The sequence below is a fragment of the Alligator mississippiensis genome, chromosome 2 (assembly GCF_030867095.1).
Source record: "Alligator mississippiensis isolate rAllMis1 chromosome 2, rAllMis1, whole genome shotgun sequence".
Lineage (NCBI taxonomy): Eukaryota > Metazoa > Chordata > Crocodylia > Alligatoridae > Alligator > Alligator mississippiensis.
This window is the reverse complement of record NC_081825.1, coordinates 177,250,290-177,268,074: the sequence shown is the minus strand read 5'-3', so window position 1 is coordinate 177,268,074 and position 17,785 is coordinate 177,250,290. Positions and strand designations below refer to the sequence as shown.

At 51.2% G+C, this 17,785-nt stretch overlaps 1 protein-coding gene across 1 annotated transcript; it reads left to right on the top strand.

Moving 5' to 3' along the window:
- Positions 1 to 5,672: 5,672 nt before the first annotated feature.
- On the top strand, positions 5,673 to 17,049 carry SLC15A3 (solute carrier family 15 member 3). The gene is made up of 8 exons (XM_006264602.4): positions 5,673 to 6,471; positions 7,758 to 8,056; positions 8,144 to 8,309; positions 12,373 to 12,483; positions 13,042 to 13,210; positions 13,446 to 13,604; positions 13,965 to 14,123; positions 14,754 to 17,049. Exons 1-8 carry the CDS (start codon positions 5,908 to 5,910, stop codon positions 14,930 to 14,932), a joined length of 1,806 nt encoding a protein of 601 aa, XP_006264664.2. The 5' UTR covers positions 5,673 to 5,907; the 3' UTR covers positions 14,933 to 17,049.
- The last annotated feature ends 736 nt before the right edge of the window (positions 17,050 to 17,785 follow it).

The window sequence follows — 17,785 nt, the reverse complement described above, 5'->3', positions numbered from 1 at the left end:
TCATAGTTTTTTCAGCTACTGGGATGTTATTCTGAGAAGAAGGATTTCTGGGAAGAGATGGGATCCACGTGATGAAGAGAGGGAAGAGCATCTTCGCAGGCAGGCTCTCTAACCTAGTGAGAAGTGCTTTAAACTAGGCTCGCCAGGGGGATGGAGACCAAAGCCCCAAGGTAAGTGAAGAAGCAGGAGACCTGGAAGAGGAGCAAGCAGGATGGGGGCAACAGGAGAGGTGCTCTCATATGTCCTGAGAAATCAGGCCAATGTGTGGAGGAATCAACCTCTCTGCCTGCCTGTCCCGCTCTGGTCAGAAACTCTGGATGCAGCTGGTCTCCATGGAAACAGGGCTGGAGACATTCCCAAGGGAGGGGGGAACTTGCTCCCTTTGTCTCCTATCTCGCCCTTGTAGGTCAGGTGACTAGATCTCTCACCTGGTCAATCTTAGGTCATCTGAAAGCACTGGACATCAGCCAATGGGGCTGCTCCTGGTGGGACCTTAGTGATGAGGTCACAATAGGGGATAAAAGGGGTTCCCAGAAAGAAGAAGCAGCCATGATGAAGGCACAGAGAGCAGTTAAACATCTGTCGTGCACTCTCTCTCTGTCTCTTGACACACACCACATGGACACAATATGAACTGCCTGTCTCCAGAGGAAAGCTCTATCAGCCTCTGGAGGATCCTTGTGAGTAAGCTACTTGAAACCTAACTAAATATATAGCTTTCTGTAAAGTAGATGTGTGATCAAAGGCTACTGGCCCCCCTGTTTACTCTACAGTTATTCTGTAATACTTCTCTATCCTGCACCCTTCCCCAAGCCTTCCCTCTGTAACCAATAAAGTTCTTCACTGTACCAAACATGGTGGGCTTGTTGGGAAATGCGTTCCTTTGTGCCCCCTTGGTCGGGCTAACTAAAGGAGGCTACTTTTTGTCATGGGTGACTGGTGCCACCTGAGTCAGGGGGGCACGCAGACAGTCAGTGAGCGGGGGGTCCCCCTGTGGCTGATCTCACCGACCCAGAAATGCAAGTGGGGCCAGCGGCATTCCCAGAAGTGCCAGTGGTGCTTCTCTTGGCACCTCCACTCCTCAGCTGGCGCACGCAGTGGCGGCATTGACATTCCCATCTGCCCCCCCTGCCCATCACCTAAGTGGGGAGTGCTGGCTGTCAGGGGGTACACTAGCACTCTCAGGAGGTGTACATGCACTCCCTACACATCACCACTGCTTTTTGTGCTTCAGGCTAGATGAAGCACCCCAAGCGTTTGCAGTGGATCCAGCATCCTCAAGAACTACAAGGCCTGTGTACCCCAGGGGGCACAAGGCCTAGAGACAGTCTAGATGCCTGGGTAGTGGCGGTGGTACCCCAGACGTGAGGCGCCCCCAAGGAGGCACTTGGATCTTGGCAGGTGGACGGGCACAGTGAGATGGGTGGTTCAGCGCAGGAGCTTTGAATCGATTCGGACCTTTTAATTGGTCCCCTGATTCAACAATGGTGAATAATAGAATTCACCATAAGACGTCGAGTGGGTAAGGTAACTAGTAGGGTGAAAGTGCTAGACTTTAGGAAAGCAGATTTCAATGAACTCAGGCGATTAGTCAAGGACGCACTGCAGAGTAAGAATTTTGAAGAGATAGGAGCCCAGGAAGGGTGGATGTGCCTTAAGGAAATGATCCTTCGGGCACAGAGGGAGATGATCCTGATGCGAGGAAAAAGAGGGAAAGGGGCCAGGAGGCTTCCTTGGCTGACCAGAGAAATCCAGGGCAGCCTGCAGACTAAAAGGGGAGCATATAAAAAGTGGAAACGGGGAGAGATTACCAAAGAGGAGTATACCTCCTCTGCTCACATGTGTAGGGAGGCAGTTAGACGGGCCAAAGCTACCATGGAGCTGAGGATGGCATCCCAAGTAAAGGATAACAAAAAATTGGTTTTTAGATATATAGGGAGTAAAAGGAAGGCCCAGGGAGGAATAGGACCCCTACTAAATGGGCAGAAGCAATTGGTGATGGACAGGGGGGACAAGGCTGAACTCTTCAACGAGTTCTTTGCCTCAGTGTTCCTAAGTGAGGGGCACGACAAGTCTCTCACTGGGGCTGTAGAGAGGCAGCAGCAGAGCGCCAGACCGCCATGCGTAGACCCTGAGATGGTGCAGAGTCACTTGGAAGAACTGGATGCCTTTAAGTCGGCAGGCCCGGATGAGCTCCATCTGAGGGTACTGAAGGCACTGGCCGACGTCATTGCACAGCCACTGGCAGGAATATTTGAACGCTCGTGGCGCACGGGCCAAGTCCCGGAGGACTGGAAAAGGGCCAACGTGGTCCCCATTTTCAAGAAGGGGAGGAAGGAGGACCCGGGCAACTATAGGCCAGTCAGTCTCACCTCCATCCTTGGCAAAGTCTTTGAAAAAATTATCAAGGCTCATATTTGTGAGAGCCCGGCAGGACAAATTATGCTGAGGGGAAACCAGCACGGGTTTGTAGCAGGCAGATCGTGCCTGACTAATCTAGTCTCTTTTCATGACCAGGTTATGAAACGCCTGGACACAGGAGGAGGGGTGGATGTCATTTACTTAGACTTCAGGAAGGCCTTCGATACGGTATCCCACCCCATACTGGTGAACAAGTTAAGAGGCTGTGACTTGGATGACTACACAGTCCGGTGGGTGGCGAATTGGCTAGAGGGTCGCACCCAGAGAGTCGTGGTGGATGGGTCGGTATTGACCTGGAAGGGTGTGGGCAGTGGGGTCCCGCAGGGCTCGGTCCTAGGACCGATACTCTTTAGTGTCTTCATCAGCGACTTGGACAAGGGACTGAAGTGTACTCTGTCCAAGTTTGCGGATGACACAAAACTGTGGGGAGAAGTGGACATGCCAGAGGGCAGGAAACAACTACAAGCAGACCGGGACAGGTTGGACAAGTGGGCAGAAAACAACAGAATGCAGTTCAACAAGGAGAAATGCAAAGTGCTGCACCTAGGGAGGAAAAATGTCCAGCATACCTGCTGCCTAGGGAATGAGCTGCTGGGTGGCATGGAAGCGGAAAGGGATCTTGGAGTCCTAGTGGACTCCAAGATGAACATGAGTCGGCAGTGTGACGAAGCCATCAGAAAAGCTAATGGCACTTTATCGTGCATCAGCAGATGCATGACGAACAGATCCAAAGAGGTGATACTTCCCCTCTATCGGGCACTGGTCAGACCGCAGTTGGAGTACTGCGTGCAATTCTAGGCGCCGCACTTCAAGAGAGATGTGGATAACCTGGAGAGGGTCCAGAGAAGGGCCACTCGTATGGTTAAGGGCTTGCAGGCCAAGCCCTATGAGGAGAGACTGGGGCACCTGGACCTTTTCAGCCTCCGCAAGAGAAGGTTGAGAGGCGACCTTGTGGCTGCCTATAAGTTCATCATGGGGGCACAGAAGGGAATTGGTGAGGTTTTATTCACCAAGGCGCCCCCGGGGGTTACAAGAAATAATGGCCACAAGCTAGCAGAGGGCAGATTTAGACTAGACATTTGAAGAACTTCTTCACAGTTAGAGTGGCCAAGGTCTGGACTGGGCTCCCAAGGGAGGTGGTGCTCTCCCCTACCCTGGGGGTCTTCAAGAGGAGGTTAGATAAGCATCTAGCTGGGGTCATCTGAACCCAGCACTCTTTCCTGCCTATGCCGGGGGTCGGACTTGACGATCTATTGAGGTCCCTTCCGACCCTAGCATCTATGAATCTATGAAACAAGGATTCGGAGATTCGACCACCGAATTGAGCCGAATCTTCTCCAAATCAAATCACCACCTGAAGCTTTGCACAGCCCTACTAACCAGCTCCCCACTTGGAATGAGTGAGTGACTGCAGCTTGGGCTGGCACGTTCATACAAACTATAACTTAGCTGGTCTGGGTAACAACAGCAGTAAAGAAGTAGTGGCATCAGCTTCCATGCAGGCTGATGACCTGAGAACCTATTGAGAGATTCTTGTGGCCTGAGAGATGTATCCTCAGTGGGCCACATTCTGTCCCCTGGCTCAGCAAGTTATGCACATGGCAGAAGTCACTGCTGATTGCAGATTTGGAGAAATCTGACATAGCCCATGCTCCATGAATCTAGCAGGGCCCAGAATTATATTTGAGAGCTAATCATTTTTGCCAGAGCTATTTGCTGCTCTCCTATGCTCCATAATAGACACAGCCCATGGGCACTGCCAGGAAAGTATTTCCTGTAGGCTTTTGAAAATCATGGATTGTAAGAACCTTGCAAAGGAGGAAATACACAGGGGGTATGTCTACATGAGATGTTTACTGAGGGGTAGAGTAATTAACTCTGCAGTAAACATCTTAGCATCTACATGTGCTGGACTATTAGATTGGAGTAAACTAATAAACTATTTTGCTGGAGAGTTTTTAATCCACAGCAGCGGACATGTAGATGTTGACCTAGCTGGCTGATGCACAAGGATGCCCACAACATGTACAGCTCGGTTCCCTGCCAGCTGGGGCTGCTCCAACCTGGCTCAACATGCTGCAGTTCAAGTGACAATTCCAGGAGCAATAAATTCTGGGAGTTTATTGCTTCAAATTAATTGTACATGTAGACGTGCCCAGGCTGTGTAACTCAGTGGAGAAATGTGCAACAAAAACCAATGGCTGAACGGTAAAGACAGACAAAATCAAATTAGAAATGAGGCATGCATTTGTAACTGGGAGGGTGATCCAGCACTGGAACAAGCTGCTGAGGGAAGTGATGAATTCCCCATCTCAAAGCAATACTGGCAGCTGTTCTGGGAAATACCATGGTCAGTCATAGGGTATTGGGTTCAATATGAGGCCATTGAAAGAAATCCAGTGACTAGCAAGTCAGACTAGGAGGACTGAACAACCTCAGCACCTATGAACTTGTGTTTCTTTCCTGCTTCTAGTGGGGCTCTTCAAAAATAACTCATAGAGGTTCAGTACACATTTTAATTAATTCCCTATTATCAAAAGAACGTTCTTTGCACACGGCTCTTGTCAGTCAAAGGTACTGCTGTTTGGCAACAACTGTTAAAACAAACTCTTAGTTACTTCCCATTTGTGGGACATCCTGTTGGGAGGAACTGTAACATCTCGGCAGTCATATGAGGTATTCATTTCATGTTTACAGTGGGAGATCTGGCCATGAGACTGCCCCTGGCCACTTCCACCCCCTCTATGGGCCCACCCCACTTGGCACCGAGCAGGCCCTCTTTTATGGGAAGCTGTGTACTGGTGGACAGAGCACAGGCAAGGGACCTGGGAGATCAGGGTGCTATTCCTGGTCCCTGCTCTGGACCTCAGGTTCCCCCACTCTGTAAAATGGAGAAAACAATCCTGACCTTCTTTGTAGAGGTGAAAATGGATGACAAAGCATTACTTTTCTTTGCTATTGTTACTTAGACGAAGTTGTCTTAAGAAAAGGATGGGGAGAGGGGAAATGGAAAACTCTGGGAAAGGAAAGAGGAGAGGGAATGTCTTGGGAAGAGAACTTAAAAGATTAAGAGGGGAAAGTCTTCTGTGGAGAGATGAATCCGTGTTGGGCCCTGTAGCATTAGGAGTTTCATTTCAGGGAGGCTGAAGTCATATGATGTTTCCATTCAGTAAAGAAAAGAGGAAGTGGGAGCTGGGCTGACCGGGTGGGGTCGGGTGTGGGGGGGAGATCAGAGAAAGCCCGCCCAGAAAGGAAGAGAAGCAGTCAGAGAGAAACAGGCAGACTGAAGGACAGAAAAGCAGACAGACAGAGAGAGACCAGTGGCTGAGGTAGGGGAAGCAGAGATACGAAATTGAGAGGGGAAAGCATCGACAGACATAGAGGCTAGGGAAGGGAGGGGAGGGGGGTGACAGACAGGGACCTGAAGGCAGACAGACAAGCAGAGAAAAAAGGGGAGGCCTGTGTGGTGCTGAGGCAGGGTGATGCATGGCCCGAGATAGGGGCCAAGGGGAGCTCAAGCCCCTGTTGGGGCGGGAGGCATCGCTGGATGGGAGTCTCTGGTCTGCATTCAAGGGCCGGAAGGCAGCCTGCGCAGCTGTGCTGCTGGTGGAGATCCTAGAGAGGGCTGCATTCTTCGGCATCGTCTCCAACCTCGTCCTCTACCTCAACAGCAGCAACTTCAACTGGGGGGGTTCGCAGGCGTCACGGGCTGCCCTGCTTTTCCTTGGTGCCTCCTACCTGCTCTCACCCATTGGCGGTTGGTTGGCCGATGTCTACCTGGGTCGCTACTGGACCATCATTCTCAGTTTCCTGCTCTACCTGGGGGCCGCCTGCCTGCTGCCTGTCACAGCCATGAAGGATGGGCGCCTCTCACTCTGTGGGGAGATGTCGAGCTCCCACATTAATCCCTCCTGCAAGAACCACAGCGGGGATTGTCCTCAACAGACGCCCAGCCAGTACTGTGCACCCACAATATACATTGGCCTCCTGGTGCTGGCTCTGGGTGTCAGCTCCATCAAGGCCAACCTCACGCCCTTCGGTGCTGACCAGGTAAGAGGCCTTAGACTACAGATTCACCTTTTTCTTTTCTGCGCATGATGAGCATCCCAGCTACGCCTGGCCAGCAGAGCTCTGCTTGCATGATATGCTGGGTGATGCTAATCCCTGCCCCATATATCACAGCTTCAGAGAGCTTAGCCTAGGCAGCATGCACTTGCAATTAAAAACACAACCAGGTGCACACACACAAAGCATGGCCATGCACATGCACACATGCACACTCATGAATTACAGCCATGCATACACATAGCCATACACACACAAACATGCACACAAGGCACAGTCATGCAATGCCGGCACAAACACCCAGAAGTACAGGTTTACATCTATAACCCACAAATGTGTGGGGGGGGGGGGGGTGTGTGCAAGCACATACAGGACATGCTTACTGCTAGGTTGTCATGCTAACACACACACACACACACACACACACGTGAGCACACAAATATGCATGCTTATACCCATGCATGTGTACTGGAGGGGGCTTTCCCTTGCTGCAGTGGAGGAGGAGACTCTTTCTCTCTTCCCAGGAGGCCATGGGTAAGAATTCCCCTCTCTGCCACTCTGAGTTTATGAAGAAGTGATGTGGGGGAAGGGTGTGATGGACATCATTTTTAGGAGGGTCACTTCTCCCACTAGGAGTGGTTAACAGTTGTGTCCCTGGCTTTAGAGGAGGAGTGGGGTCTAACTGAGAGAAGGGTTCTTTCCTCTCTGGGTGGTGGCTCTTCCCAGCCTGTAAGAAGTTAATTCTACTCCCTTCTTCTGAACAAGAGCATCTGGATCCCTTGGAGGGGCTGCCTCCCATCTCTCTAACCCCTGGCAGAGCCCTTGGCCCCCTCCCCCATAGACCCAAGGGACAAAGTTGTGACTACTCTGGGACATCATGGGTGGAGGCAGTGGAGGTGCTAAGAGATGGGAAAGTTCTTGGGGAAAGGACAAAGAGGCAGAGGGTTGGGATTGGTGTGAGAGGTGTGAAGGGGGAGAGTTGGGTCATAAGGATGGGTGTAGGTAGGTTTGTTATGTGGATGGGGGAGGGAAGGGCATCAAGAATGGGGGAGGTGTGGATGAGGGTTGGGCTGGGGGAGGTATGGGTAAAGGATGAGGACAGGGAGGGGGGGAAAAGCCCTATATGTTGCTCAGATCTGGCCTCTGCAGGGGGTAAGCCCTGGGCCAAGGTACCAGGGTGTCTGGGTTGGGGCATGGGTGGGGAACGGGACACTGACTGCGAGTAGTGAGGTGGTGCTTACTTCCCTTCCCCTGTCATGCTTACCCTGCAGGTGACAGATCGCGGCCGGGAGGCTACACGGCGCTTCTTCAACTGGTTCTACTGGAGCATCAACATCGGGGCGGTGATCTCTTTGCTGGTTGTGGCCTTTGTCCAGCAAAATATCAGTTTTCTCATTGGCTATGCCATCCCTGCTTCCTGTGTGGCCCTTGCTCTCTTCATCTTCCTCCTGGCCTCTCCCACCTTTGTCACCAAGCCGCCCACAGGCAGCCAGGTCTCTGTCTTGCTCCAACTGGCCTGCCAGAGCAGCTGCTGCAGACGTGTCCCCCGGATCAGAGGCACTTGCACCAGGTCAGGAAGTGTCCCAACACTCACATCTCCGGTGTCAACCCATCTCCAGGCCTCCCCTTGCCATCATGTTCTTTCCCTTCTCTCCAGGGTGGGCTTCCACTGGCCACATGCAAAATCTGCGAGTTCTCTTGCTGGGGATAAACCACAGCCTGGGGCCTCTTCCTATGAAGAGGACGTTGCCAACTTCCAAGTAATGATGAAGCTCCTGCCGGTGCTACTGACCTTCATCCCTTACTGGATGGTTTACTTCCAGGTGTGTGAGCAACACTAGGCTGGCTGGTGCAAAAAAGGGCACTGGGTGTGCAACTGTGAAGTGGTCTGGAGGGAAGGGCTTGGGGTTAGCTGTCACATCCATTGAGATGTCCTCATAGAGGCTCAGATTCTAGATCTTGGTCCCAAATTCATGGTTCATGCTGGCCTCTCACCAGAGATCCACCAGGACTGTGGTGCTAGCCTCTGACCAGCTGGCAGCACATTGGGAAGATACCCTCCTGGACAGCGTTATCAGTGGGTCTTGCTTGGTTCTGGAGCTGGTTAAGTGGTGTCACTGGTACAGTAAACTATGTACGAATGCAGGGTTCAAACAGAGAGGTGGTGTAACAGGGTGGTCTGTCTCCTTAAGAAGGGGCAGCCAGCCCAGCCCTGTTAAGGATGTTCAGCTGTGGGGCATTCTGCTAAAGATGGAGTGTCCCAGTGGGAGCGTAAAACCCCAGAGAAGAGAGCTGCTTGCTGGGGAAAAGCCAGAGTGGCAAGTTGCTCTTCTCCTAATGTCCAGGGAGGGCAGAGGATTTGGGTTAGTTCTGTTAGTGTTGTGTGTTTGGTGGGAATTGAACTGTATGAGGAATGAATAGCAGAGCTACCTAGCCCACAAACAGCAGCAGGATAAAGGATCTGCTTACAGTTAGTTAGGTGTGATAATCTGAAGTCAGGCAGAAGGCAGGGCAGAGTGGTGCCTAATGGTGACTAGCAGATTCAGAGAGGCATGCGCTTTTTTATGACAGCCTACTTTGTCACATACTATTAATGGACTACTGGGTACTACTACTATGTTGTCCATTTGTAGCATCTGACAAAATAGATTGTTGCCTACAAAAGTTCATGCCCCTCTGAAACCAGTTAGAACCAGGTAGGTCCAAATGCAGGGAATAGGCATGTGGAAAGACAATGCCACCTAAAGGAATTGTGGAAAGGCACTGGAGGTCTAGCAACAGTCCAGCTGCACAAAGCAGTGTTCATACTGCACAGTAGTTGTGTTAGCAGTGCAGTGGTAAAACTCTGGCCTTTCTGCCAACATGACTGAAAGACATTACCCCACTTAAGTGAGGGGTCTATGTCGGGGAAGAGCACTCAGGCTTGGGGGGGCAACTCTTGAGTTAGCTCTTAAAGTGAAGAAGAGACCCTGGAAAAGTGATTCACAACTGGGGTACCACAGTACCCTGGGGTACCACAGTACCTTGGGGTGCCACAAGATCCCTTTAAAGGTGCTGTGCTACACAATCCCTGTTAAAGGAGGTATGTGTTCTCCTTTCTATGCCTGCCCATGCTCTGTACCTGCCCAGCTACCCTAGTGGTGCCTGTAGCAGCTTCTCAAGGGGCTGCTGCCACTGCTGACCTCTCCTACTCCTCCTGAAAGCCCCTGTGCCACCAGACCCACCGCCATACTCCCAGCAGTGCACTTTGCTTCAGGTGGACAGGCAGACATAGGGCCAGAGCTGTGGTTTTCAGTGCAGTTCATCCTGTTTGCTCCTTCCATGCTTCTGGGGCTGTGAGGGCAGATGATCTGTACCTGATGGGGGCAAGGGACCAGAACTAAGGGCAGGGAGAGGGCAGACAGTTGAAAGAGCAGGGCATATCAGGGTTAGGTTCTGCCCCTGTTGCATTCACCTGGCACCAGTTAGATCAGTGGTTCTCAACCTTTTTAGCCATAAGGCCCACTCCATATCTTTTCTGAATTTAAATTCTAGCTTGGGGATTCTCAACAGGGGATTCTCAATAGGGGTTCTGTGAAAGTAAGAACATTTTTGGAAGCTAAAAAGGTAAACCAGTGATCTAGAAGGACACAGGGAAATTTGCTCAAACTTTCCAGGTATTTTCAGCACAGTAGAGACTCAATCATCAAGCTGTAATCATGATTTATAGTAATAATTGGCAATTGCTGAGTATTTTAATTCATAGTCATTCACATAATAAGAATTACAAGAAGAAATAATTAATAAATAGCAGCTACATGGAGTACATTTCATTAGTGGGTCTCCATACCCTTTACAAAGAGCTAAGAATCTTTGCCTCCACCTCTCATCTCTCTTGTTCTGCCCTTAGAAGGTGGTCGGGCTTAATGTCTAAAAAACATTAAACCCAACAGCCCTCTGTAATGCAAAATACCATGGACTAGCACACCCATCTAACGAGTCTTTTCAAAACCTGTCTGATGATGTGCACACAGTGGGGGATGAACATCGCAAAGATTCATCTCCTGAGTCAGAGGGGAAACTGTATGATATGTGGAGACCACCAGATGACCTTACCTGCTGCCATTAGATAAGCATCCAGATGGCCACAAGTAGCCAGAGCTATGGAGGTCACCACGCCTACCACAGACCCTTCCCCATCATTTTCTATCCCCTCTGCCTCATGCTAGAAAGCAAGCCGAACTCTCTCTTGTCTTGGTATGGTGGTGCCATGCTGGTCAACATCGGGTAGAGACACTCAAGGGTCTGTCCCCCAGTTCAACCTCCTTTCCTTTAATGGAGGAAGCCTCAGTCTGTGGAAGGGGTTCAGTGGGAACCTGAAGGCCTCTTGGTACTTTCTGGTTAACTGGGCAGAGGGGAGCAGCATGTGTAGTGGCTGTAGGGTGCTGCAGGACAGGAGCCTGCATGAAGCACTGTCTGATAGCACTCACCCCTCTGCAGATGTTGTTGCTGCTTCAGCTGTCAGGCTTTGAGAGTGTTCCCAGTTTTTCTAACAGCCCAGGAAGTGGTTTAACAAGGAAATTGAAACATGGGTGACTGGTGCCAACTTAGTTGGGGGGGGGGGGCATGTGCCCCCCCCCCAGTGACCAGGCAGTGACCAGGTTGGGGGGTCCCCCTGCAGCCAATCTCGTTGACCAACACCTGAAAGGTCATCAAGCCTTGAAAGGTGTTTCCTAGAGGGTTTTATTAAAGCTTCAGACTGCCAGTCCTCCTGATAAGCAATGTTTCTGCCTGCCTAAAGTTTGTACAGTATCTGCTTAGATTAGTGGTGCCGGACCACTGACTTCAGAGAGGCCACGCTGTGACATCTTCCCAGGAAGCCAGGTAGCACTGTACCAGTGACTTCACAGGGGCTTATGCTTGACATCATTGTAGCAAGGTATGTAGCACTGAGAGAGTGATCTCTAGTTAGATGCATGTGCCGTGACACCATTTCTGCAGGTTAAGTAATGGTGAGCCAGTAACCTTACAGTGGCTCTTCTGTGACATCACCTCAGCAAGCTAGGCAATGCTGAGCTGGTGACCTCAAAGAGGCCTGTGCTGGGTCATAATACCAGGCTATCATGTGGAGCTGAGACACTGGGCTGGACTGTGACTATCCCAACAAGGCAGAATAGTTGCCCCAATATCCCTACAAATAGGGCCCCTGTTCTGAATGAGACCTCTGTATGGGCTCTGCTTGGACACATTCCTTCTATAGTAATTCAGTGAGCTTGGTCAGCTATATGGTTCTGCCCACCTTGGCCCTTCATCCCCAGCTCAGGACTCCTTCTTATTCTGTACCCGTACTACTCTTCAGGATGAGGCTGGCTTCTGAATGACCCAGGTTCAGTCCTTGCAGTATCTGCTCCTGGATGCCCTGAAAGATCTGCTGGTGCAGCAGACAGCAACAGCCAGCTCCTGCCACTGAATCCTCCCTCTGGTGAATTGACAATGAGGGTCCTTTTTCATATGGTGCCTCGGTGTCCCCACTTGTATACCTGTGATAACAGCACTTTGCTATCTGTGTAGGGTACTATGATGCTAAAGGTGTTAATGATTGTGAGGAGGCCCAGGCTTGGATACGGGGCCCTGTGAGGACCTTTCAAGAGAGAGTCCCTTTGCTCATGAACCAACCCTCTCTCCTTGGCTGCTTGTGATTGGAAAGCAGGGCACTGCTGCCTTCACAAATGAATGCTGTCGTGGGGCACGTGCCATCCTGACTATGGGCTGGGGCATGAAGAGATCTGGACTGTGTGTCACCCCAACTAAAGCGTCTCTGCATAACATCACTGGGTGTGGTGCGAGGGTCATTTTATGCCTGGGCTCCATCCATTGACCTAGTGCTGTCCTCTCACTGCGTTCCAGATGCAGTCAACCTACTACCTGCAGGGCCTGCATCTCTTTGTTCCCAACATCTTCCAGGACAGCCAGACCAATGGCAGTGTTCTTCCTACCAACACTACCAGCAGCTATACGGTGAGGAGTACAGTGAGGGTGAGGGGGGTGGGAGACAGTGGGGAGTCACAGTGCCACTGTGGGAAAGGGGCGGGTGACATCAACAGCCTGGCGATGAAGCCCTAGGCAGAGTGAGAGGGGAGGGATGTTGCTAGGCTCAAGGCAAGTGTTGAGTGGTGCCACCTGCTGCTGAGGGGACCACCCTAAGGGATGACACTGTGACTCCCAAAGCAGAGCAGGACTTATTCCTGACAGCACACTGAGAAGCAGAGTCTGCATGTGTGCAACTCTGGCCATGGTCATAGACTTGGCCAGAAGCAGGATGAAAACTCTCTCAGGTTCTTCTGCTTTCCCTTTGGACCCAGAGTCCCAGGGTACTTCCCAGAGGGGAAGTGGGATGAGGACTTGTGGGGAGGGGGATGAGAGTGCAGGAAGTCCAAGGGTAGGAGGGTAGTCAGATGTGGTGGAATCACATTAAGACAACACTCCCTGACCCAAGTCCCTCTATTCAGTTCCCTGTTTCTGCTTCTGTGATGGTTAGCTCAGGTGCTGTGCTGACCCAGATCTCTTTCTCCCCAGTTCCCAGATGCCTGGCTTCTGTTAGCCAATGTGGTAGTCCTACTGGCCCTGGTCCCACTGAAGGATCGAGTCATTGACCCGTTCCTGATGAGGAGGAAGTTACTGCCCTCGGCGCTTAAGAGGATAGCCTTGGGCATGTTCTTCGGCTTCGCCTCCATCATCACAGCAGGTAATGCCCAGCACAAGTAGCTAAGAAACTGTAGCTGCTGGGAGACTGAAGCACTGCCATGACCAGGCCTGGAGCTGCCTGGGGTAGGACAGGAGCCCATAAAGGAGCCTACATGCTTTTTCTGACCCAAAAGATGGGATCCAAGACTATCCCCTGAGTGTACATGCTCAGCCAGGACAGAGTCCTGTGCGTGTGCCTACAGATCTACATTGATTCTCCTACTTTTTCCTGGCAGGTGTCCTGGAAACAGAGAGACTGTGGTACGTGACCCACAACCAGACCATCTCGCAGCGTATTGGGAAGGATGAGTACTTTGCTGCCCCACTTCCCATCTGGTGGCAGATTCCCCAGTACTTGCTCATTGGAGTCAGCGAGATCTTTGCCAGCATTCCAGGTGGGCGATTGAGCAGTGCCCCTGCTAGGGGTGAGGGGCACAGCAGCAAGCCTGGGGGCTGCTAAGGGAAATGGCTAGTGTATGCTCTGAACAGCTCCAAGAGCCAGGCTGGTGTAAGGGAAGTACTAGCCTCCTGCTTCCTGATGCTAGGCATGTCTTGGCTTTTATAGTAGCTGGTTGGCAGTAGACTGAACCCAAAGCTAGCTGGTTCAAGGCCAATGTTCTACCCTCAGTCTCAGGGCATGGCTCTGCCATATGTTTTCCATGTTATACATCACTGACTGCTACTGTGGTTGCTAGAAGGGCTGTCCATGAGCTCTTCTCTGTGATGATTGAGGGCCCCCTCTGTTCTCTCACCAGGCTTGGAATTTGCCTACTCTGAGGCCCCCAAGTCCATGCAAGGAGCCATCATGGGACTCTTCTTCTTCATTTCTGGTGTGGGCTCACTCCTGGGATCTGGGCTCCTGACTCTCCTCTCAGTGTCCTCACAGGGTTGGATGCACTGCCCTGAAGACTATGGTGAGTGCATGGCCAGGATCCCCAAAAGAGAAAGGAGAAGCACCTCCCTGCTTAAACCAGGAGTGGGATCTTATGGAGAGTGGAAATAGATCCATGTGTGTCCAACAGGGCTTGCACTAAACAGGATGGGTGCTGAGTGTGGAGCATGGGTGCTTACCCACAACCAGCTGGGGGACTTTTACTCAGGGTGCCATGAGATGGGAGATTCACAGAGCTGAAGGCCAAAAGGGACCTTCTTGTCTAATCTCCTGCATGACACAGATAACAGACTGTCACCCAGATGTCCCTGCCACACTCCACACTAAATGTGGAGAATATATATATATGACCCGTGATCAGCAGAGGCCTCTATGCCAAGGCTAGAGTGGGGCTGCACTGACAGTGTTGAGGGAGAAGGGTCTCTGGGGGTGGGGAAGGTGCTGGCAGCAGGGGCCACCAGACTGCAAGGTGTAAGAGAGAGGTGTTCCCTTTGGCAGAAGTGCTTGCAAAGAGTTGGCAATGCCCACTTGCTGCCAGCAGGGGCACTGTAATAGTAGAGCATGGCCTGGGATCATGGCAAAGGAAAGAGTTGGAGGTGAATGGGTAGTGTCAGTAAGTGGAGCTGAGACTGCTACCCCTTTGCTTTCCCAGGGAACATTAACCATTGCCATATGGATTATTACTTCTTCCTGCTGGCTGGGATCCAGATGGTGACCTGCGTGCTCTTTGTCTGGATCTCCAGCCGTTATGAGAAGCAGCAGCAGCGGGAGCGGGAGCAGGAGCAGGAACCTGACTTCTGCCATCTCTGCGTTGGGCATGAAGAGGACTAACATGCCCACAAACCAAATCCTAGGCTCTAGGGGATGTAGCACCGCTTCCACTTTCCCCTTCCCACTCACCAGCTCTCTTGGTTTGGGCTGGTGGATGGAATGTCACCCTCATGGTGTAGCTAGTTCAGCCCAGCCATTTTAGGGTTGGAGGAAAGGAAAGGGATGTACCTTGCCAGGACAGTGGGGTATATCACCAGTAATGCATGCAGAGGGGGCAGGGATGGAGCCTATCGGGAAATGCTTCTCCGTTCCTTCCCAGTCTGTAGGACCTTGCACCACATATCCAGAATCCTCCTTGTGTCCCAGGAATGCCCTATCCTGCTTGGACTTAGCTACCCAACAGGCTCAGAAGCTGTAGAGCACCCTAGATGACCTTGCTGGGATGGGCAGTTGTAAGGGGCTGGTCAGCTAGGAGAAAGAACTGCCCATGCAGGAAATGTGGTAATAATTCCCAGAGACCAGGAGAGCTGGACCCTTCCTGTACAAAGGGTCATGCAAGGAGACAAACCCTTTGTGGCCCCAACCTAAGGTCTCAAGGAGACCATGATGGGACCTGATCTGGGAGAGAATCTGCTGGTGCCACCTACAGGTGGTAATGGAGAATCACAATCAATTGTATCATGCTACATGGGGTGTGATGGGAGAAGATAGTGACCAGGGTTTTGCCCCGTTCTTTTTAGGTGGGTTATTCCAAACAGAGAGGTGGTCAATATGGGATGTTGTAGTCTTAGAGCTTTAATTGATTATCTCTGTTTAGAAAAACATGTTCAAAGTCACCCTAATATGGAGGCAAATGCAGACTAAAATTGGGGCACATCAAATAGGACTTAAATGCCCAGCTTGAGACAGCCTGTGCTTTTATAAGAAAAGAACAATGACTGACAACATACATCAGAACTCAGCACACTGGAATGCTTTGCACTGTTAGGTTTTTTTAAAACTGTAATGGGATTGATGCAAGCAAGCAAATAAAGCTTCCCCTTCAGTGTTCATGGCCTGAAGCATGGCAAGAGAAGAGATCCTGAAGGGAACTGCACTATTCATTGCTGGGATTACTACACCTTATGTTAAGGTTCTGCAACTTAGATATCCAGCAGAGATCAGAGCCCCTGTATCCCAGGTAGAGGCATAACTGGGCAGTTCTGTGCCCTGTATGGCAGTAGCTGGGCCTGTAGTGCAGCCACTGCTGTTTTTGCCTCTTCCCTCTGCCCCCTGGAGTCAGTGACGGGCTGGTGCCTTGGTCGCCCCCCTTAGTTAAACTACTGATGCTATGGGCTTTAAGTAGAGGACAGTCCCTGCCCACAGGCTGGACTTCAAATCCTGCAGAGCACATGGAGCACAGTGGTCTGCTCATGTCCAATCAGTCTCTAGATTTGGCCAGTGTAGGTCCAGGATAGAAGGAAAACTTGTCGCATCCATTTTACAGATGAGGAATTGAATGGCAGAGATTAAATCTTCCTGTTCCAGCCCAGAAGCATAAGGGCCCAGATCCTTAAGGGTATGACGTGCCTAACTCATAGTTTAAGCAAAGGTACATTAAGTTAGGCATGAGTTTGTTTGCATGATCTGATGGAGTGATTTGTCTAAGGCAGTGGTTCTCAACGTTTGGTACCTTATGTACCACCTGCCGATTGACACAGCAAAAGCGAAACCAGAAGTCCCACCGCGACGCTGCTGGTTTTGCCACTGTGAGCCGAATCCCACTTTTTCCACTGTGGCCCAGGGCAAAACAGCCTGCGTGGGGCCTCCCTCCCTATTCCCTGGCACACTGACACTGGGGAGTGAAAGCCCCAGCACACCGGACACGGCAGGAGGGGCGTCAGCTGGAATTTCCAGCCTGAGCAGGCAAAGACCAAAAAGCAGCACCCGCGTACCCCCTGCCTGTGTCTTTTGTACCCCCAGGGGTATGCATACTATGGGTTGAGAAACACTGGTCTAAGGTCATACAGGAAGTTGTGTCAGAGGTGTGGATGGAGTCCAGGTCTCTGGAGACTCACTTTAGGGCTGTTACCACTGTTCCACCCTCCTCCTTGCTCTCATGCCTATACCTAAGCAGAGAGTAGTGCCAGGAAAAAAAGACCCCAGTACTGGAAAAAATAAATACGTGGTCCATATTCTGTCAGTCTCCTGAGGTGTCAGAGTGATTTAAATGAGACTTGAAAAGTAGAAGTGTCCCTTTCAGTCAACCTTAGAGCAGAGCCGGGCTTGGTAGTGGCCCTACTTGTGAACCAGCCTGGGATTCTGTCTGCTCTGCTTAGCTGACTCTTCTTATGAGGAAAAGAAATGTTCAGACTCATGGTAGGAATGCTTTCTGCACAAGGGAGCTCTCGGGAAGCTCAGAGAGGCCCCCCTGGGAGGTGCTCCACTGCTTCTTGGCAGTATGAACTGTCTAACTGAGGGCACAGAGATGGGTGGAGGCCAGGATATCAGGGTGGCTCTGTGTAGGCTGAGGAGGCTTTTCCCTTTAGAAAAAAAAACTCTTTTGAAATCTCACAGGGTGATCGCAGAGTGGGGATAGACTGGATTGGCTACAGATACATACAGGACCTGAGCTCAGTAATTGCTTCCTGGATACTCCCGCCCCAAATCTTCTGCTTGTACCCAGGGAAACCCTTTCCTTACTCCTTAGGGACATCCACTCCCCCATAAGGAGCTGGCCTGGGCAATTCCAGGCTCTTCCTAGACTTGGTGTGTGCTAAAGCAATCCCCAGGCTGCTGTAATACATGCTCTGCTTGTCAGATCTCCTGAGAAGAGAATAGCTATCTTAGCTGCAATCTCCACATTCACCCAGTCTGCTTACCTTCCTGGAGAGAAAGGAGCAGCGCCATTGTGCCAGTTCTTCCCCCACTGGC

Bases quoted from the DNA above. Each gene is read 5' to 3' on its own strand.
- SLC15A3 (XM_006264602.4), top strand. From the start codon at position 5,908: ATGGCCCGAGATAGGGGCCAAGGGGAGCTCAAGCCCCTGTTGGGGCGG. The intron at 6,472-7,757 runs GTAAGAGGCCTT...CTTACCCTGCAG, and splicing joins CGCCCTTCGGTGCTGACCAG to GTGACAGATCGCGGCCGGGA. The intron at 12,484-13,041 runs GTGAGGAGTACA...CTTTCTCCCCAG, and splicing joins ACACTACCAGCAGCTATACG to TTCCCAGATGCCTGGCTTCT.